Genomic DNA, 23,554 nt, shown 5'->3' on the forward strand with positions numbered 1-23,554 from the left:
TTGACCTGCAGACTCCCAATTTTTAAGGAGGTTAGGGCTGATTGGGGATATGCAATACCTTGTAGTTATAGGTTAACTTCATTTCAACCATTTTATGCGAGAGGGTATGTGCATAGATCATCATTTTGGGGAGGTTGGAATGGGAGTGGGAGGTAGTATTAGAGATTAAGAGAGGAAATGGAGTTATGTTTGAAAGAGAAGCTGTCAAGGACTACACGTGAGTCTTTCCCCATGATCACCAATCCCATAAATACACTGCAATTTACTTAACTCAAAATACCAAAATAAAAATGTTTGTCGTGCATTTAAAACATTAAGAAGAAGAAAACTCAAATTTAGCCACGAAACCAGAGTCCACTACTCACTTCTGTTCTGTTCAGCTCACAGGATCATTTTTAAAATTGAAAATTAAATAGATTCAGATTCAAAAATATTCAGGTTTATGAAAATCTGTGGTATAAAATTGCAATTTATGCTGTAAATTAAAAACACCAGATCAACTAAGATGACAGATCAGATCAGAAAGTCAGCTTAGATGACACTGTGGCTGTCATCAGAGGAGCCGAGGCTGCTCACTCTAGACCGGGGAGGCACACCTTGGTGCTACCACAGTCCTCACCACTCCCTATTGTGTGTACATACTTATTTCTATCAGCACTTATTTCTATCAGCAATCTGGCTCCCAAGCATCTGAATATGCCATCCCAATTTAAAATGGTCTTTGTAAATATGTTGTGGAGGAAGAATAGCATTGTTAAAAATCACTTGCCTGAAGAACGAGAGATTCTTTATCATTCTCTAAACGTGCTAGCCTTTCTTGATACACCTCTCCATTTCCGGGCAGGTGTCCATTTGTCTGAAAAGATGAAGGAGTATGTGTAAGGCTTGACTCTCTTTAAAACTGAAACGACTGTGAGCAAATAAAATGGCATACATTCTTAATCCAAGGAACCTGAATAGAATTCAGCCAGCTGCTGCCACCACTGCTAGAAAACACGAGTCTAAAACTTGGTCCATTTGCCTCAAAATAGGTAAAATGGGCATGGTAGGCATGTTATCACCAAACCAGACAAGTTCCCATCAAGCAGAAAAACCATGACCTAAAAGGAACAGTGGTTACTAACATGCTCGCAGGGACGCATAGCTGGGTCATACGAAGTTTCGCGAGTGTGTGGTCAGGCAGAAATTACTTATGCCCCCTGAATGATCTGTGCTATTTCTGGGTGGGGGCACTGGGAATGTCCTGGGCTGCCCTTATGTGCCTCCCCTCTCCTCCCAAGTTGCAAACCCAGAACTGCAAATGCCTGTCTTTACAGAGGAGGCCTTGGGGGCAGCTCATATCAGCTTCCTCCCTGTTACTCAGGACCAAATCTCAGGGCAAGCCTTCCCTTTGTCTTTGAAGCCTTTCTTCCTTCTCCTGAAAGCTTAGGAAGCAGTCCACAACTACTTCCCCCAACCATCCCCATCCACACCTTACCAGGAACTTTATTAGCTCCCATTCTGACTTCACTCTTTGTGACTTTGCTCAACTCTATTAGGTTACGCCAAGCTCCTGCAGAGCCTGGAAACAGGTATCATCCTGCAACCACAGCACTGGCCTGGGGCTCTGCTTAGATTCGTGCTCACTTTCTTCACCTCCCTCCAGCCCCGCACGTTTTTATCAGATTCGGACATGTCTGTGCATGGTGTAAATGCTGAAGGAAACACCGATTGGGAAAGCGAGTCACATTTTTCTTTTTCTCAGCTGTCTCATATATAAAAGCCATTAAGGAGATACACAAAAAGGCTCACGGAGAGCACACAATAAAAAACATCATTTTGAAATACAGCAGTGTATCTGATATGTCCCTTGTTATCTCATGTAAGTAGCTCATAATCATATGACGGGTAATCCCAATAGAATTTCCTGATTCCTCATTCAACTACAACAGAAATAAAAGCCACTGGAGCTCAAATTAGTTAGATAGGGCCATCCAGAGGTCAATGAAGAAAGCAAATAACTTCAGGGGCGCCTGGCAGGCTCAGTTGGTTAAGCATCTGCCTTCAGCTCAGGTCATGATCCCAGGGTCCTGGGATGGAGTCCTACATCAGGCTCCCTGCTCAGCAGGGAGTCCGCTTCTGCCTCTCCTCCCTGTGCATGCTCTCTCATTTTTTCTCTCTCTGAAATAAATAAAATCTTAAAAAAAAAAAAAAAAAGAGCAAATAATTTCAGGTTTAAACCAGAGAAACACAAACTCAACCTTATCGTCCAAGAACACAGCAGATGTGACATCTATTATTTTCCAGAATTAACTGGTATTCTTATACTACCTTTCCAAATAATGCAGTTTCCCATATAAATTCTGGAAGTAATAAAAGGCATGTGTTGAGCGCACGCACACACACTCGTACATGCACATGCTAACAAAAAAGGAAATTGCAGCATGTTGCTTCTAAAAACTTAGATGCACTGGATACATTGCCCATGAGGCCACAAAAGAATCAGAAGCTAATTGAGGAAGGCTGCAACATGTATTTAGAGTGGATAAAGTTTGTTAACATCAGCTTGACCACATACCTGCCCTATAACCATTGCATAATTCTGGTCATATTGTAAACCGAAGAATCCAAATACATTACAAGTTGTGGCCTGAAAGACTTCCAACCCCAGGGACTGCCATAAAAATGAAATTTACATAATTTCTTAAGGACAGTTTTTTGGAACAGAGCCAGGATGTATGATACACGTTCTCAATCTGAAGCAGTACTCAGATTGGCCTTCTGCAGCTTTGAATTCCTCATTCTGATGATGAATGTTAGCAGGCATCTGCTTTTAAAACCCCACGTGCTTTTATAAACAGATACATTTCATGAGGTAGAAAAAAAAAAAGGTTTCTGTTCACTGAGGATAAAAAGTAAAAGTTGTTATTTCTTCCGATGGAAAGATTAGAAATGCTGCTATAGCAAGTTCTAGAAGGGTTTCACGAAGCTACTGCATTTGAAATGGAAATCAGATGTTCCAAAATCAGTATCACAAAACGATCTTAGAATCAAAATACTAAAAACTGACTCACTATGAGCATACATACTCACACTTGAGACTAGTGATATTTACAAGAGTTCATAATGCTCAAGGAGTTCTTTTTTTAAAAGACCACAGGTCACCACAGCAAAACAAAGCCAAAGTTAAGAATCACCAATGGAGTAGTTAAATACTTTTCAAGGAGTGCACTGACCTAGTCAAGCAGGTGAAAGTCTAGTCTCTTCACACATTTATTTCTATTTCTGCCAATTCTGTTACCTTGGACTTAAGAATCCTTGCAGGAGGTAAATTCCATTAGGCAAATACCTTACCACCTCTGTTTTTCCTCCAACTCCCAAGCTTTACCAACCTGACCACTCAAAACCTCCCCACGTGGCATGCACTCTCGAATTCTATTCCTTTGGCGCGGGCCGTATTTCCCACCCTTTCCTCATCTTTCCTCGCTCTGTAAAGTCCAGCTCAACCTGGGCTTGGCCTATGAAGTGTTCCTTGAGTTACCTGTTCACTCATAGGCCAGTTAGAGATTCCAGATCGTGGAATCCTCATCGTGGCAGGCAACACACTGAACAGATGAGGTTAGACGTGGCTACATGTATGTTCCCCTCTTCCAACAAACTGCCTTCTTTGTGAGTAGGTTTGCCTTTGCACCTGGCACACAGTGAGTTCAAACCAAATGACTATGGAATGAATAACGAATGATAGGTGTTCAATAACCATCAGATGAATACAGGATGAATGAACATTTGGTTGCAAGTTGGCCCTCTCACTTCTCACTCCGTGGTTGACCTGAAGCCTGTACTCCCTCTTGCTACCATGTTTAGGAGGTGTTTTCAGAGCCTTTTTAATGGACTATACTTGAGACTATCTTGCATGAACTCCCTTACATACTATCTTCTCCAAAGCAGAGTATATATGGCCTCCGACATCTTCCCTTTCTTCCGCCATCTTGGGGGAATTGAGTCTTACTTCCTGCTCAAAGCTCATTATTCCACATAACCTTTGGATCCTTAATTTCCTGCTTCCCTGAGACTTACAATTACCACCTCTACCCATACTATTCTCAGTTTCCTCCACTGGCCATTCCAACATCTACTCCAAGGCTGTGTGTCCACCACTATACTCATTCATCATTCCTCTCGGCCTCTACAAATCCATTTTTCTTAGCCAGTTCTCACCTCCTCCTTCTTACCTTATGCTATACTCTCTTCTGCCCCTACACTGGTTTCCCTTCTCTGTCTTGTCCTTCACCACTTAGCTTTTCACCATATTCTGCCATGGATGGCTTCCTCATGACCTTACAAGTGTTGGTCACTTATTCTCCTTAATGGTCCTTCAAGGCAAAACTACCTTACATTTCTTTTGATTCTCCCAAGATTCTTATAAAATCATGGGCAGAGAATTAAAAATACATTGAGTATCAACTCTTGTTGAGTCTATTTGACATCCAAAGCACTGAACACCAGCTCAAATTACTTTACTCAAAATCCCAGAGATGCCTTCAAAATAACTCTTCCTACTTTCACTCATGATGCAACTCCATCCTGACCACATTCGATACAACTGAAAGTTTAAGTCAAAATCAGCATCAGCTTGGGGATTTCAATAGTATTGTAGCCAACTAACAGTGTGTGTGGAGGAGGGTATGGGACACTTGGGAGGGAAAAGCAAGGCAAGGGATCCAGCTCGAATGCAACAGTGATACTTTAATTAAGGAACTTGTGGTGTTTGCCGGATATTCCTGGCATGACGGGTAAAATGTCTAAATGGCTCTATTCCTTACAGAATTATAGAATCCAAAAGTTAGCCAGCAACCACCCCTGGGAATATGAGTTGTCTGAATTCATGGAGCAGATGCTCCATATAATGCTAAAGGCACAATATACCTCACCCACAGTCATCTAGATAGAAGCTCTTCTATTTATATTATTTTCCTTTTAATGGTCAAGTAGACCCACGATCAAGTATAAAGATGTAATAAATGTTAGCATCTTGCTTCCCATGCCTCCCTTTCAAAAACTGTTTTATTATACAAAATTTCATTTGTATCTGAAAGTAGAGACCTTAAGTACCCATCACACAACAATATCAACGGTTACTACTTCAAGGTAGGCAGGAATGTTTTGCCTGCTATGTTCACTTAAAGTATCGTGCTATATTTTCCTTTAATTTTCTTAGTTCTGTTGGTTTGCACTGGTCTCCAGTTGACTACCCTCTCTCCCCAGCTTCGTTTTGCTTTGTTCTTTCCAGAGCTCTGCTGTCCTGTCTAAATCCCAAACCAACAAGCAAGCAGTGATTTGCCACAATTACACTTAGCTTCTGTTGTAACACAGAACTCAGTTTGAATAGAACATTCCCAAATCAGAGTGCTGAGTAGCTAAATGACAATATGGAAAAGAAAATCAGTTCCATTTTATAAGGACAACAAATGTTAAGAAACAGTTGGACTGCTGCTATAACACAGATACACACACACAGACACACACACACACACACACACACAGATACACAGTCTCCACCAAAGTCAATACACTTATTTTTTTTTAAGATTTTATTTATTTATTTGACACAGAGAGAGAGATCACAAGTAGGCAGAGAGGCAGGCAGAGAGAGAGGAGGAAGCAGTCTCCCCACTGTGCAGAGAGCCCAATGTGGGGCTCGATCCCAGGACCCTAAGATCATGATCTGAGCCAAAGGTAGAGGCTTAACCCACTGAGCCACTCAGGCGCCCCTCAATACACTTATTTTTTAAATTAGTTTTAAAAACTGCCATCCAGTTTTTTATTTCATGATGACATTTTTCAAAATTCTGTATCAAGGACAAAAAAGGAAGGCGCAGCCCTCTAAATCTCCTTTGGTTAAATTTATCTCCAGCCACTCAAAGAACCCTCTCACACCAGGGCCTCGTGCACCCTAACCAGCATTACCTCTCTACTGCTGCGTGCAGACATTTGTTTGCCTGCTCTCTACCAGATACTGGAGTTGGAGGAGAAACGGAGAAAGACAGGAAGGCCACGAACACCACAGTCACATTTCACCAGGGCCTACCAGCACAAGAAGGAATCTCATACACTGTTGTCCAAAGAATAAATGAACATGATGGCAAGAGCACTGGAAGTCAAACCACCAGGCAACAATACTCCACTCCCCTGTCCTCTCTCCAAGTGTGATGGAATCAGGGCGGTGAGGCTCTCACCTTGTGCTGTGCATAATGATCTCAGGGCAACAGCACTGCCACTGGGAGCTACTGGAGCATCCCCACTGGAGTGTCCCCACTGATTGGCTGATGACGCTATGTACTAGCAGGTCTGCCTCCATCAATCTTGAAACACACCATTTATTGTCTCCTCTGAAATTTCTGTTATGACTCTAAAAAATAAATACGAACCCGGGGCAATACAGACAATCTTTCCAGGAAGATGTCTATTTCTTCCAAAATCTCATCAGGTCTGCTCAAAAAGAAATCCAAAGGGAGAAATCCATCTCACATATACAGCGTCACACCCAAAAAGCCCACTCATGACCCTCTCCTAGAAAAAGATGCCTGTTTATTCAAAGTTGCCAGAAAGTGCTTCAAAGCCCGAAGCTCAGGATAAGCCTGAGTACCTCCTGTACTTTCCAAGTCAAGAGAGCAGATGTGGTCAAAATCAGAAATATGGCTTTTATTTCTGGGTTGTAATTTTTCTCAGTGTTTGTTTTCCAGAAATAGAACACATCTTCTTCACTCAATAGCCAACGGGAGCAAGAAACAAGTGTTCTGGGGGTGAGAAGCTTTCACGTGAGCTAGGATGTCTCAGTGAGACACTGCTGAACTCAGATGATCTGTGACCCTGTGACCCAATCTTAAGATGGGCCTTGTTTGCCAAAGCTGGAACAAACATTCCCTGGAGACACACATGAAAAGGGAAGCTGGGCAGAGAGCAGTGGGGGATTCTGGGGACGGCGGGCCTAGAATGGGTCATGTGGCGGAGAGTCAGGGACTGGAGAGAATGTGCCCCACGTCTCAAGTCATGAGTATTTTTATTTTTATGAAACTTGTTCTAAAAACTTTTTTAGAAGATACACTTGCAATTAATAGGACCTATTTTTTAAATGTAGGAATACGATGGAAATGTATTGTGACTTATCAGGTCAGAAGCCAGTGAGGCACACTTCAATTTATCTTATCGGCCACGATGCCGATTTGAAGTTCTATCATCGCAGTTCCACTCACTTTGTCAAAAACTGCACTTTTGTCATTTCTGCTGATTTTGCGAATGCCTCATACTAAAGCTGCTAAGTAACTGGTCACTTGTGGGATTTTACGCCCTGATCAAGGTCATGATCCTCAACGTCTTCTATTGGGAAAAGCATAGTATGAATGTTCTAGGCAACTCATAGAGTTAGACCTAAAGCAAACAGAAACTGCTTGCTTGGCTCAAATAATTTGACATATTTTTCTGTTTGCCCTCTTGAACTTAGAGCTTGATAAAGCATGTAATTCTCCACCACTAATATCTCTATTAACAGGATAATACTTCTATCTCAGTACTTGACCAAATATGGCATACTCAACAGATTTAGGTTTTTGTTTTGTTTTAACCACAGGAGAGGAACTTCGGAGTCTTAAACTTGTCAGTGTTTAGAAGGTTACAGCTATAGCTACTTTATTCAAACAAATTCATTCTTAGTGATTTAATATCCCCTCACAAGTAACAAACTATTAATGTGACTATTTTCTTTCTTCTGAACCAGCTTCTGATCCTATGAAAGAATGATACAGCAGAAATCAGTAGGGAAGGAAGACGCGACACCCGACAGGAAACCAGGGGGTCTCCTGGCCCAGACAAAGTAATTAGAACTGCAAAGGGCCAGTGGCATTAATGAGAAGATCGGTCAGTCTTAAGGACATGGACTCCCAAGGTGGCTATCATTAAACATAAATGAAATCTTAATTATGTAACTGAGAAGAAGTCTCTAAAATATTGTAAAAGCTTCTCCATAGTCTGAAAAATGTCTGTAGCCTTGTAAAAAAGTGAACCATGTAGGAGTGACACGGAACTGGAGCCAACACTTTCTTTCCCTCTTTGCAGATGGACCCCGTAGTTTCCCCTCCATCCTCTACAATCTCTTCAGTGTTGTATTTTCGACTCGTCTACCAGGCGCACCGACAAGCACTCATAAGTTCGCTCCCGGGACTCACACTCCCGTGCGGCAGAAGCTGTTGTCCCTGTTTCACAAACGAGGAAACGAGACAAACAGCTTAAAAAATCTCCCCCAAATCATGCAAGCTTCTAAGAATCAGCCCCCAAATTGAAATTCAGGTCTGTTGTCTCCAGCACCTGCATTGGGAAATGCCAAGATACAATCCAACCATCAGTTTTATCACAGTATTAATGTTCTCATTTTGGGTGGTGGTAAGATATACCCAGAAAATTTGTCACTTTTACCATTCTTAAGCATATAGTTCAGTGGCATTACTCGTATTACAGAAAGAACACTTTTTCTATCTTCTTCTCTCAATTTTTTTAGTGGCATTCTTTAGATTTTATTTGTTCCAAATGTATTAAAACCATGGTATATACCAAAGTGTTCAGGGAAAGGGCAGATCCTCCACGCCATCCGTTTTTGAGACGGATGCCTAGAAAGGGGCTTCACTGTTCCGGGAAGAAGAACGCGATTGGAAGCCCAATTCTATAGCTTCCCTCACACCCTAGAACTGACATGACCCCCACAGATCACTAGAGGGCACTTCCTATCAGATACTGCAGACCTCTGCCTCGCTGCCTTTGGAGGTTCTATTCACTCTGCTTCCTATCTGAACTGCTCTTGGTCCTTTTACAGTAAATTTTCCAATAGTACTGAGAAAGCATCTATTACGTGCAAGGTTCTTTCCTTTACAGGACTATTTGTTCTAGGCCACAGCAGGTCATCCAAGAAAGCGAGTCCACCTTCAGAGGCAAAATCAGGTGGTGGGCTGGAGCCCATGAAATGTACACTAACATTATCCTTAAAGGGAACTGGGATGCATTAAGGGATAAAAATCACAGTGAACCTGCTGCCCTGTACTAATCAGCTACTCTATGTTCTAAATTTTGGAAGAAGCCACAAGAGATTCCGAGCGCAGGATCTGTAATGTGCCATTATCTACCATTTGACTCTGAAGCCATTTGACGAGTGTTTCCGCTGTTGAATCTGGGATCTGGCATCTCAACCCTTCCTTCTCATCTGTGTCCATCACCTCCAACAAGCCACGCAGGTCTTCCACAAGGTGCAGAGCTCGCAGGCTTCCCATGAATCCCGGGGAGGTGGGAGACTGGCAATCAAAAATTCCATTGGAATATTCCAGGGCCTTAGAACCTAAGTTTAAAAAAAAAAAATCACAGAGAGAACAACAGGGTTTATATTACATAATGTCCTAAAGCTGAGGGTGGCAAGCAAGTCCAGTCACAGTGAGGAATAATCAAAATAAGCAAAAAGGAAAAGAAAATAAAGGAGTCGTGTGAATCTCTCCAAGTCATAGTGATTCGGTGCAAAAATAAAATCCATATAATTGATGGTAAATATCAATCACCAAATACCTAACAGGGACATCAACTGTGTATTACGGTAAGAACATAATGAATGGACTTTGGTGAAAGATGTGCTGACCTCATGGAAATAAGGGCTAAGAAGGTAGAGATCAGTGTGGATAGAGCCAAGTACTCCCCAAAATATAAATTTAGGTACCATAAGATTTTGAGAAATTCCCTGTAAAGGAAGTTGCACAATTTGGTGGAAACCGCATAGCATAATGTCAAGGGTAACAGGACTGGCTTCCGGTTAATTTACCAGAATTTAATCTTTGGAGAATTTCAATGAATTACATGTATACATTTGTGTATGTACAGGAGTGTGTGTGTGTTAACATTTTCTCCCATGATTTTGTTTGCAGCCTAGCATCAAAAACTCTTGCTAATATCAGCTTTAAAAAATAGTTTTACAGCCTTTCTTTCCCTATTACTTATAAGGGAAAGCGTTTTATGACTTGAATGTACATAACTAACCCATTGCCTGCTCAGAAATCACTCATATATACCTCTTCATCTCTTTGATTTTTATTTTCTGGTCTATCAAATATACATATTAATTAGAAGTACTAACTTTAAGTGTCAATAATTATGATATTTTGACTACCACCTCATTAATCTGAGGGTCTTATAAAGGGAAGAAAAGTGTGAACCAATGTGTAAATTCTCTCTCCAGTTGCCACACAGCTTGATCAATTCCAACCATAGGGAGAGGCATTTTCCTTCAGTTAGTCCATTCCACTGACCTTCCAAAGAACTAGACCAAATGATGAGGACCCAAATCTGCCAAACTGTAATAATGGTAACCACTGATATGCTAGGCCCAATGTTAAATACTTCCCATGATCTTCCCCTCAGGAACCATATAAGGCTGAGAGGAAAATCCAGAAAAATAGAAATTGAGGAGAGTATGTCCGGGAAAGGGAGGAACAGTAGAGCATTTTAAAAACAAAACAGGCTATCGTGTCCTATTCCAGTAGTTTAAAGCACTACAATCACCTGATAATACTATTCACAATAGATGTACCCACAATAACCTTCTACTCTTTTAAGTCTCCATCACAAAACAAGGTGAGGGATAGGGGAGAAATGCATATTTAGAAAAACTCCTCAAATATTTGCAATCACATCTCCCTCTACCTTAGGTGGAGAGCTACTGATAGTAATTTGAGAAAATAAAGCCAGGTCCTACCCAAAAAGCTCCTGACTGCGTCAGTGTGAGCTGAGACCCAGGAAGTCTTGATTTTCCGAAGAACTCTCATGTTGGTCCTGAAGCCCTGCCAGGGCTAAGGAACAAATATACTCATCTAGTAGAGTATGTAAAACGTCAGTCCTCAACTACTGTCCAGAAACATCACTTGTCTTGACTACGGAGTTCCACTAAGAATTTGAGGTTATAACCTCTGATAACAGCCTAGGATCTGGCTCTGGTTCTATTTTCCGAAACTGTGACACAGTAAGTCCAATCTCTTTTCCACGTAATAGTCCTTCAACTGTGTGAAAGTATCTATCATGCCCTGAGCAAGAATATACTTTCCCAGTTACACTTAACCAGTTCCTTCCTTACCAGATGAAGTTGTTTCTTCGCCTTCACGGTCACCTCCTCTTAAGTTTTACCAATAACCTCTTTGAAACGGATATTCCAAGAACTAAACACAGTACACAAGATGTGATCTAATCTACAAAGGAGGTCAAATTAAAATCTGGTCTCGGGATATACAAGTAGAACAAAGGAGGCCAAACTTTGACTTGCCATGGCATTCAAGGGAAGAACCTCTGACAATGAAAACACCTGTGGTTTCTTCAAACCACTGAAACAGAGTAGGGTCAAATTTATGACCAGAAAAGATAAGCAACAGGGGCTAGGTAGCTAGAATGGAGAGCAGTAGATGCTACCCACACCTCGACCCTGACCATCAGACCATCAGATGGATGACAACCCCACCCACTGGCCCCTTCAACCTTTCTTCATGACCATGGGTTCCTAAATACATAAAGGTACTTCTCCTGTGACAAAACGCAGAATGTGACATGAGACCTTAAGGAGCCACTACCCCTAGGAGAGCACAAGCATCTGAAAGGGTTTACCTACTGTTCAGTCCCTCTGGTCATGATGAGAAAACAAGCAGGTCATGATCTACACTGTTTCTGCTCTACTTCCATAACAGAGAATCACTCAAGATTCATAATAAGGGAGGAATACGACCAGATCTGTGTTTCAGAAAGAAAATTCTGGTGGTCTAGAGAATGAGGAACTACAGCGGGAAAGCAAGAGTGCCAAGAACATCAAGGGAGAGGGTTGCCAGGACAAAGCACGGCAGAGCACAGACAGGACAGACTTCAGAGGGGAAAAAAAGGAATGGCTAAGGGGCATGTGGGTGGCTCAGTCATTAAGCGTTTGCCTTTGGCTCAGGTCATGGACCCAGAGTCCTGGGATCAAGCCCCACATCGGGCTCTCTGTTGAGCGGAAAGCCTGTTTCTCCCTCTCCCACTTCCCTGCTTGTGTTCCTTCTCTCTATTTAGAAAAAAAAAAAAAGGGATAGCTGAATTTAAGGTTTTACTTATTTGACAGACAGAGATCACAAGTAGGCAGAGAGGCAGGGAGAGAGAGAGAGAGAGGAGAAAGCAGGCTCCCCTCGCAGCAGAGAGCCTGATGTGGGACTCGATCCCAGGACCCTGAGATCATGACCTGAGCCGAAGGCAAAGGCTTAACCCACTGAGCCACCCAGGTGCCTGGAATAGCTGAATTTTTAAAGGGAGATAGAAGTGACAGAACTTGACTAAGCAGGGGCTCTGAGGGACAAAGGTCTAATGTGACTTAAATTTCTAGGTAGAAAACTGCGTGGATGGACGATTATGAAACTAGATAAGATAAAGACTACTAGAAAGGCTTCTGAGAAAAGAAAAAGACTTCAAAGCTTTCTGTGATGACATGGATATGCATATAGGCTATTTCAAAGGAGGTATCTGATTGGCAGTTAGAGACCCAAAGCTTAGCAGAGAATTGAGAAAGTAAATAGAAGTGAGAGTTACTGGTGGCAAAATAAATGTCGAATTCAAGGGAATAGATCAGAATATCCATGGATCCTAGGTAGAGCAGTATCTCTCAAAGTGTGACCTACAGCTACTACCTGCACCGAAATCCCATGAGATGTACTTACTTACTTTTTGGGGGGGGGGGGCAGCAAAGCAAGGTTTATTGGGAGTACAGTAAAGTACAGATAGTACAAAGCTCCCGAGGAGGAAGGGAACCCGAGAGCATTGCCAGAGAATACTTTCTTTCTCCTTGAGTCAGAACCACCGTATGGAAATGGAATTAGACATTTTCAAACAAAGTTTGAGAATGATACTGGTATAAAATGGAGAAGAGGGGCTAACGTGAAACCACGAGGAATCTAAAGGCAACCAATAAATGAAAATAAAGTGGAAAAGGTAATAAAAGAGGTGGAATGAAAAAGCCAAAAGTGCAGAGTAAATGTCATGATTCCATCTTTCAGAGGACGCAGATTACCTGCTATAAGCCCATCCATCTGCTCCAACGCCGCAGCCAACATATCACTTGCGTCACTCATCATTTTGTGTTTGTCAAGGGCAAATTCCAACCTAGATCTGAAAAAACAATGATGTTACCATTATATCCTTTTAAATGACACATGCTTCCCAGCAGGTGTGACAGCTCAAGGCCAAATTACAACCCCACTTAGACGTCAGCTAGGGAAGAGAAATTTTCTGAACTGGCAGAGCTGAATTACTTCAGTCACTTAACACGCAGTGGCCGACTGTCTACCTAACTGCAAGACCACACACTCCACCAGTTAATAAAATGAGTTTCAGTTCTTGCACGCAAGGTGTTGAAAGTCCAGTAGAATGGTTTCCATGATGCCCTCTACAGAACTCGAGGCCTCTGTGGAGGGCACCAGGGATGGCTGTGGAAACTTCCTGAGGGCCATGAAGAATGCTCAGTAGAGGAGATTTCTTTCTTCCTGCACCAGCCCCACCCAATTTCTGTTCTTTCAGTTTGCCTTTGTTTCTGTTTTGTTTTGTTTTCTGTAGATGGATTTACCACAGGACTTGTCAAAAGGGTTTACTAGCAAACACACTGAACACACACACACAAAACCACTGGTATTTTGTAATACAACAACTACCATGTACAAGTGTCTATAGTGGTCCTTATACATAGACACAAATTATTCATAAGCCCTAATCATGACAACAACCCAATAAAATGGATACATTTGTCTCCATTAGATAGGTGATATCAATGATGTTTGTTGATTTTTGTATAGAAACACAGCAAATAAACATATAATAAAGATAGGTTTTAACCTAGGTCTATCTGACTTCCACTATGATACATATTAAATTTCTGTTTATCTCATCTGAAAAATAGGCATATGCTGAAATTATGACATAATCTACTCATTCTTTCACCTGTTAAAAAATATATTGGAATTATTCTTGCAAAAAGTTTAATTATGAGCAAGAAAAAGTCAAGACTATGTGATTTCCAATATTAATTATTGTGCTTCAAATACCAGACTAAGCATCCATGGGAATTCTCCTAAAAGGACTAAATAGGGCCCTAGCTACTTTGCAGATACTGTGGTATAGCAAATGTCTGGGAAATAAAGGATACGCTGTTTAAAAGAAAACTTTGCCCACTGTTTCCAAGCAGCCAGATCTCACCACTTTATTTTTATGAACACATTTACAGTTCTGATAAACAGCTTCTTGGATCAATTTTCTACTCTGCATTCATTCTGATAAAATGCCCTATCATCATGAAGCATTGCTTTGATTTCATAATTTTTAGAGATTTCGTTGCAGATTTCTCAGAACTTGACTCAACTTCAGGAGTTGTAAAGTATCACTACCATTTTATGTAGAAAACCTGTAGCACAAAAGTACTCAAGGCAGGTGTTTACAATCACCCAGCAATTAGGAATTAACAAAGCAAGGTTCTGAACTTAGCTAGTTCTCAAATATTTACTTGCACAGTCCAGAGAGGTGGGGAGCAAATTTAATAGTCACAGTTCAGGATGAAAACTCAAAACTCAGTGACAACTGAGAACATAGAGGTTTAAGCGGAAGACCATGCAGTCCCTGAATTTCATGTAATTAAGTGGCTTGCATTCCCTGTCATTTTAAAAGTAGCACTTCCAAGAGCTCCAGATACTACGATAAACATAAAAATAACACAAAGAAATTCAAGCCAGGCTCAGCTATAACGATGGCTAATAAAACAAAGTAATGCTCTTATTAGAAAAACTCTCACCACCTCACTGAATTAGAAAAACAAATATTCATCTTTGTTAGCAACTGTATTTATGTGCAGCATGAACACTTTTCACAGACAACAGATAGTTATGTATTTCTTCTCTGTTCCGTTCAACGAGCCTTTCAAATGCTCTGACACGGAGGTATGAGAACCTAGACCATGGTTTTCAGAGTGGTGAAGAACCAGTGTTTTTTTAAATTTCCAAGCACTTGTTTAATAAGTGACAATATTAAATTACAATAAGCAGGGGTGCCTGGGTGGCTCAGTTGGTTAAGCAACTGCCCTTAGCTCAGGTCATGATCCTAGAGTCCCAGGATCGAGTCCCACATCCGGCTCCCTGCTCTGCAAGGAGTCTGCTTCTCTCAATGACCCTCCCCCTGGTCATGCCCTCTCTCATTCTCTCTCTCAAGTAAATAAACAAGTAAAATCTTTCTAAAAAAGAAAAATTAAAATAAATAAATTGCAATAAATGTTTATGGATGTTTATCTCAATCTCTCTACTTATCATGTAACAGCCTGCATGTAATAGTTAAACAGTCAATAAAAAATGTATTTAATACTGTAAATGAGGTAGGTGCTAAAGGGGAAAAATGGAGCAGGAAAAGGGGGTCAAGAGTATAGAAGGGTTTACAAACTACATGGGGTAGGTCTGGGAGAATGATGGATTCAAAGGCCTATGATCTCTAATAAATTAAAAATAGTATAGATGGTCTGCTTCAGTGGTAGTCAAAGGATAGAATTCCTACAAACTGATTTTAAAAAGGGAGAAGTGAGGACATGAACAGATATATAATAGAAATTATCTCCAGCCAATAAACACTTAGAGGCTTAATGTCATTAATACAAGAAATTTTAGGGGCGCCTTGGCGGCTCAGTGGGTTAAAGCCTCTGCCTTCAGCTCAGATCATGATCCCAGGGTCCTAGAATGGAGCCCTGCATGAAGCTCTCTGCTCAGCAGGGAGCCTGCTTCCACCTCTCTCTCTCTGCCTACTTGTGATCTCTAATAAATAAATAAAATATTTAAAAAATATATATTTTTAAAATATACAAGAAATTTTAGACAACAATGTGATACCATTTTATACTTAGTCAACTGGGGGAAAAAAATTACCAAGTATTACAGAGGATGTGGATTCACAAAATCTCTTACAGAATGGCGGTGGAAATGTAAAATGGCTTAACCACTTGGAATAACAGTTTCGCACTGTCATCTAAACTTCAACATACTCTTTTTCGTGATAACAGTATTTACTCCAAGGTACATAATCATGAACACACACAAATGTTCATGGTAGGACTCTTTGCAAGGCCAAAAACGTGGATACAAACCAAATGTCCAACACAAGAGATATTTACACAATGGAATTACATACAGTTGTCAAAGCTAACAAATATAACAAAACAATATACGTGTGGTGTGAATAAATCGATGCAGTATAACAGCAAATAAAAATAAGTCTCCAATAAATTCAGTGAGACTTTTAGGAGTTAAAACAATATAAACTTAAATATATTTCAGAAATACACGTAAGATTCAACAAAACTATAAATGCAAACAAAAAAGAGGAAATAGTAACATGAAATTCAGGATATGGTACCTCAAGTCAGGGATATGGGGGGACAGACTGAGAGGAAGAGTTACATAGTTAAATAAAGGTTACTGTTCAAGTTTTTGAGTTAGGTAATGGGTTCAGAAGAGTGCTTAGTTTATTAAACATGACAAAATGAGAATTCCATTTCGGATAATGGTAGAGTAGATTAATTGGACAAACTACCCCACAAATAGCAATACAAAGCACTGGATAAAATATAAAAACGGTTTTGAAGAAACTGGAGAGTGAGCAAAAGCTGGTAGAAACTGGAGGGAATTCAGCACTTGAGTAAAGGGAACCATAATGAGTGAGATTCATTTTTATACCTCTTTTATCTGTGGGCACTTCCCAGTCCATTGGATGGAGAGTAGCTAGGATCATGAAGACTATCAAAATCTTATTGGCTCAAAGGGAAGAAAGGGATAAACCTCTTACATTATACACAAAGCTGTTTAATACTAATTCATGGTAGACAGTGACAAGAATATACAATGCAATCCATTAAAATTACAAAATAGAGAGATATTAGTAAAAAGCCAATTAGGTTAAATGAATTACTAATAAAATCCTCAATCCAAAAGAAGGCAATAATGGAACAATGAGGAGATGGGAGAAACAGAAATCAAATGGCACGATGGTAGATTTAAATTCATATAAATAATTATATATATATTTTTAAAGGTTTTATTTATTTGACAGACAGAGATCACAAGTAGGCAGAGAGGCAGGCAGAGAGAGAGAGGAGGAAGCAGGCTCTCTGCTGAGCAGAGAGCCCGACGTGGGGCTCGATCCCAGGACCCTGAGATCATGACCCGAGCTGAAGGCAGCGGATTAACCACTGAGCCACCCAGGCGCCCCGATATAAATAATTATATTAAATATAAACAGAATGAACACTATTAAAAGCCAGAGATTGTCAGACTAGCTAAAACAAACAAAAACCACTAACAATATGCTGTTAACAGAGCTATACTTTAAATATAAAGAAATAGAAAATAAAAGAATGCAAAATGAAATACCATATACACAGTAAGCCCAAAGCATAGCTTTATCAATATAAGAAAAATGGCTTTCAATTGAGAAGTATTACCAGGAAGAGTCAGAGTTTATAACAATGATCAACTCATCAGGAAGTCATAACAACTGCATTTTTTTTTTTCTTAAAGATTTTATTTATTTGACAGAGAGAGATCACAAGTAGGCAGAGAGGCAGGCAGAGAGAGAGAGAGAGAGAGAGGGAAGCAGACTCCCTGCTGAGCAGAGAGCCCCATGAGGGGCTCTATCCCAGGAGGGATCATGACCAGGGCCGAAGGAAGAGGCTTGAACCCACTGAGCCACCCAGGTGCCCCAACAACTGCAAATGTTTTTGCAACTAATAACAGAGCTTCCAAATATATAAGGCAAAATCCAACACAATTAAAGGAGAATCACATAAGTCATTTATATTTGATGTAATTTTTGATATGGTTAGATTTAAGTGTATGGTCCTGTCCTTTTTCCGGTTTTGTTTTGTCCCACCAATCATTTTCAACCCTCTTTCAGGAGAGCAAAGGCAGATACAAGGTAGGAAAAAAAATAATCAGCAATAACACAGAAGATTTCAACAACAGCATCAATCATCCTGATCTAATTTGATTTATATAAGGAAAGACCCCAATGCAGGACATACATACTTTTCAAGTCCACATGTTATATTCCTCAAGATATTCCACATCCGAAAGGCAACAAAGTCTCAATAAATTCCAAATGGACTTCAAAGGACTACACAGAGGAGTAAAAACAGCAAACTGAAGTGGTAAAGTACTAATGTTAAAATAGAATTTCCATGTTTGTTAAAATTCTGACTTGCCCATTGGCTTGAGTTACTTCAGAGGCAGCTTAATTTAACGAGCATCTGTGTTGATAAAACTATGTCAACTTTCATGGCTGGATCGAAGTATTTTTAAAAATAGAAAGGCAAAATGGAAAGGCTTCAGAAAATCCTATGCTCTAAAAAGATTTTCCTATATCCCCAAACCATTTCTGAGAGGAAGATTCCCCTGGAATCCTTACATACTCAATACAATATTACTCCAAATACACTGAGAGGAATGTTACTCCACATTAAAAAAGACTGAACTACTGACACATGCAACATTATGCTGAACGAAAGAAGCCAGACTTAAACAACGATGTACTATATAATTCCTTTTGTCTGAATCAAGAACAGGCAATCTATAGTGATAGAAAATAGGAAACGGTTTTGCAAGAAGTGGCAAATGATCCTGGAGGACCTCCTGTTCCATATGTTGATTGAGTAGTTGGTTACACAAGTTTATACATTTGTCAAAACTCCTCAAACTATACACTTCAGATGTGTGCATTTCACTATGTATATACTTCATCTGAAATTTTTTAAAAATTAGGGATGAAGATTATTAATTAAAACTAAAATTGTAGTTTTAAGATAAACTACATAAAGTGGATTAATATAAGTAGGAAATGCATGGACTTATAATGATGTTACAAATCAAGGATAATGAATAGCTACCAATTATAGACGTGAGGTCCAAAATAAAAGACTCAGAATAGCCAAGTCCCTTTGTTCTAATTCTTTGCTTACCCAGAAACCTCCTGATTATAACTCGGTCTTCTGGGTACACAAAATCATTTAGAAAATTAAACCTTCAACAGCCAATAATTCTCATACGATAGCAAATTCATTTCTGAATTCTAAATGGTTAATAATTTACTACTTTGAATGACTTGCTGAAGGGAAAAAGTACTAGAAAATACAACTACCACAACAAACGAGTGGGGTTTGGGTTTAAGGTCATAGCTCAAACTCAAGAAAACCCTATTTGTTGGGTAATTTAAACAGAGATCAGCTCTGTTTGCAGGAGTCCTCAGTCTGGAGGTTTCCTATTCCAATGGCTCAGTAAAACTAAGTTTAGAGAAGTTTTCGAAAAGCTATCTCCTGGGGATAACATTCATATATCATATATTAAAGGAAAAAAGAAAGACCCAACAGAAAAAGAAGTATGTTTTGGGTACATTTCAAGTTTGGTCGGGACTCATTTAGAGTAGATCTGAACAGGATAAAATATTAAGGAAAGTTCCAACAATGGGCGTGGTAGCTAACGGGTTGGCAGAAAACCACAGTTTTTTCCTGGGTTGCTAACTGAGTGATGTTTTCGGGCAGGCTAGCTGCCCAGTCTCTCTGTGAAGAAAGAAAGAAAGAAAGAAAGAAAGAAAGAAAGAAAGAAAGAAAGAAAGAAAGAAAGAAAGAAAGAAAGAAAGAGAGAAAGAAAGAAAGGGACTAAGAAAACTAGTAAGTTTGTTCTAAACCTGGGCAAAAACGACATCTGTCCTAGCTTTCTCAGCTTTCCTTAACTAAAATGTTTAGGTTGAAAGAGAACTTCTAACTTCATACCTAGAAACAGATACAACTCACTTAAAAGAAGAAATATTTCTATCTGAGAGACTGTTTACAAACATTCCACCAGACTGGTAGTGCCATATTATTATGTGGTCATTATGAAAACAATGTATTTTCACATAAATTACCCACAGACTTCTCATCAATCCCCCCCTCCCAAGACATTCACTGATTCCCCTCCCAAGACATTCACTGATTCCCAATGCATGCAGCAATAAAGTCTCAGCAAAGATAACATGACTTTAAAAATGCAAAAAGCAAAGGAGAGGAGTTGGAACTATCAGTGGTTCTCAAGGTGTGGCTCCTGGATCAGCAGCAGCATCACCTGGAAGTGAGATAGCAGGCAAATCCTTGGGCTCCACCAAAACTTACTGAATGAGAAACTCTAGGGCAGGGCCCAGCAACCTGGGTTTTTACAAGCTGTCCAGATGATCGTGCTGTGCACTCAATCACTGTGCTAGAGCATAAGAGGCCATCTTTCCTTTTAGGACAACAAGCTCCACCCAAGACGAGGTTGGAACTGGTTACCAAGGTAAACAAGGATAGAACTCCTCTCCCCAGTCACTGCTTCTTTTGATCCCAAAATAACAGCTCTGAATAAGCAATTCAGGTTTCAACCGGAAAACTCTTTCCCTTTAAACTTCAACTACTAAGTCCTTATGTCCACAACATTTTCTGATTCTGACGCAATGCTCCCTGCTTTCTGGTTCTCTGCTATGTATCTGTCATCACATACTTTCTCCTCTCTACTCTATTAGTTCAAATCCTTTTCGTCTCCAATCCGCTCTAATATCCCTAGAAAATTAATTCAGAATCACTTGAAAAGACAACATGGTAAGAAGTGGAGGTCAAGGTGCATGGGAAGTGGGTGAAAACAGGAGAGACCAGGCTACTGGCAGCAGGGGTGATACCTGATGTCACAACATACATTTTTAAATTTGTCAAACTATAAAGTAGGTGCAATATTGATGATATAATTGAAAGTTTGAACACTATTTGATGATATTAGGGAATTATTTTAATTTTTAAGTTATAATAGTTATTTTTTTAAGAGTTTTCTTTTTTTTAAAGATTGCTAGCAAAATATTCCCTGATAAAATGATACATCTGTAATTTGCTTTAAGACAATAAAGGGGAAGGGAATAAGAGTAACGATATAGATGAAACAAGATTAGCCACGATTTGATCATTGCTGAAGGTGGGTGATATGTATGTGTGGTAACATTACCACATTAGACTATTCTTTGTACACTTTTATATATTTGAGATTTTCCATAATCAAATATTTAAAGTCCTTCATCCGTATCTTTAGACAGTAGAATTTTCAAACACCCTTGAACCTGGTATGTTGTCTTAGATATTCTATTTTTCTATCATGACCTCAAACACAACGAGGGCTCACCAAATATTTACAAAGCCAATAAGAAAATACTTATTTTAACCACCTGCAAAAACAAAAACACACAGTCAGAAACAGCCTCTCACAGACAGAGAATTTGTAAGGCAGAGCATAAAAGAGGAAGTATTAATGACTGCACCTTAGTGAAAGTTACTTCTCTTGCTCACTAAAATGAGGCCCCACAAAAGAAGGTGGGGCAAAGTTGGCAAGTACTCAGATAAATGAAACAGCCAGGGAAAACAGGACAGGATAAAAGGAAATGAGCTTCTCAGCACCATGCTATTAATATTTAGGAATGATAACCTTAAGGGAATTGATAAAAAGGTGCATACAATAAGCCAAGATCCTTTACTTCTTGAATAAAAGGGGGCTGCTGCTATTTGAAAAACGGGCTGTATTAAGTCTCAGTAAATCTGCAGATCTTGTGAGAAAGTGAAAGAACTCCCATCTCTCCTTATCTACTATTATTAGCTATTATGACTGCAAAAAGTTACCAATTTGTCCAAGGTCACTCAAGAAGTAAGATCTGAGCCCCAAATCCATGTTGTTCTCAATAGGGATTTATCAGCCAGCCAGTCAGCCCTGACCGGCACCACCAACCTTGACCCTTCTCATGAGCTTCTACCCAACTTAACTACTACCTCCCAGGGACCCATCCCTGCCTGTCTTGCCGTACAGCAGATCCTTCCCTGAGCATGCACCTGCTCTCTTTCCTCTGTGTGGTCATGAGAGCTGCTCCTTCTCTGTCTGGACCACCCTCAGATGCCCTGAGACACTTCCTTTTTTAAAACAATAATTTTATCTAAATTTAATTAACATATAGTATATTATTACATACTATAACACACCAGTATATATAGTATATTATTGGTTTCAGAGGTAGAACGTGTTGATTCAGTTGCAAATAACACAGAGCTCATTCCATCAAGTGCCTTCCTTAATGCCCATCACCCAGTGACCTCATCCCCCAGCCAGGACACTTACTTTCAAGACTCAGCTCAGGCATCCTTGCCGCCCAGCCTTCTTGCCCCTCTCTTAGAGTGCCCTGGGTCTGAGTCCAGGAGAGCCCTAATTTTGTAGTATGTGTCTCCTTGACTAAGCTGTGAGCTCCGTGACAATGGAGACTTGTGACGTCCGCATTCTCCGTATCTCATGGGGTAGAAAGAATGCTTGCGGCACAGCTGTGTTTCAGGGGCTCCTCAAACAGGCACATCTTTGTCAGAAGGATTCTAGCTCCCAGATTCCTATATATATTCTTTATATATAGAATATATAAACATATTCATATAGAATAGTATGACCTTCTTCTCAGCTGCATATGTCAAAAACTGGTCTCTTCACCCTGATTTTTTTTTTTTTTTTAAAGATTTTATTTATTTGACAGAGAGAAATCACAAGTAGTCGGAGAGGCGGACAGAGAGAGAGAGAGAGGGAAGCAGGCTCCCTGCCGAGCAGAGAGCCCAATGCGGGACTCGATCCCAGGACCCTGAGATCACGACCCGAGCCGAAGGCAGCGGCCTAACCCACTGAGCCACCCAGGCGCCCCTCTTCACCCTGATTTTTAAGATAACTTGGGATGAAAGAGACTGTTGCTCTCACCTACAATCTTACAATATAAATTTTCACACTCTTCAAAATGCAGGTGAACCAAATCCATCGTGATGATGTTATTTATAGGAGTTTGCAAACTTAGTTCCCAATAGAGGAATATTAGGGGGTCTTGAGCAGGTTTTAACTTCTGATTTTTCCATGCACTCTAACCCTAACCCCCACCCATCTCTTCTTTTTAGCTCTTAGAAACCTGGGAACTCCCATGTCTCCCAGTTTCCTGCCAGGTCTACCAACCTAGCTTGAGCTGGTAAGAGGTCAGCAGTTCTGGAATCTGTAAGATCCAGACTGTGGCCTACAGAGGGCAGGGTGGGTCCCCGCTACTCAAAGCTCTAAAAGGAAGGGGAAAGGAAGGGAAAGGACAAGTCATCTTCTATACAAACTCTCTAAAGGAGTATTTGATCAGCTGGGGGTCATGACCCCAAGATCAGAAGGCAGTGAAACAAATTTAGCAGACTGCAAGGCAAGGTGTATTTGAACAAAAGAAAAATATCAGAGAGTCTCGTGGACCAGAAGGTTAAGAACTGTTTTGTGAAACTTTTAATTCAGTTAGATATACACACACATCTGCATGCAATAAATAGTGACTGAAGGCCTACCACATGCCAGGTATGGGAGACAGAACAGTGAAAAAGACAAGGAAAAAGAAGAAAAATATCTCTGCCCTTAGGTAGCTGACATTCCTGAGG

At 40.3% G+C, this 23,554-nt stretch overlaps 1 protein-coding gene across 13 annotated transcripts in view; it reads right to left on the bottom strand.

Moving 5' to 3' along the window:
• Positions 1-23,554, bottom strand: part of LOC309868543 (liprin-beta-1) — a 177,295-nt gene that overhangs the window by 42,258 nt on the left and 111,483 nt on the right. For all 13 annotated transcript variants that reach the window (XM_082738497.1, XM_082738495.1, XM_082738496.1 and 10 more), the window contains 3 exons: positions 13,079-13,176; positions 9,150-9,358; positions 770-856 (listed from right to left, as the gene is read on the bottom strand). In XM_082738497.1, coding sequence (XP_082594623.1) covers positions 770-856; positions 9,150-9,358; positions 13,079-13,142 — 360 coding nt within the window. In that variant the 5' untranslated portion in view covers positions 13,143-13,176. The remainder of the gene's footprint in view (positions 1-769; positions 857-9,149; positions 9,359-13,078; positions 13,177-23,554) is intronic.

The sequence above is a fragment of the Mustela nivalis genome, assembly GCF_964662115.1.
Source record: "Mustela nivalis genome assembly, chromosome: 7".
Lineage (NCBI taxonomy): Eukaryota > Metazoa > Chordata > Mammalia > Carnivora > Mustelidae > Mustela > Mustela nivalis.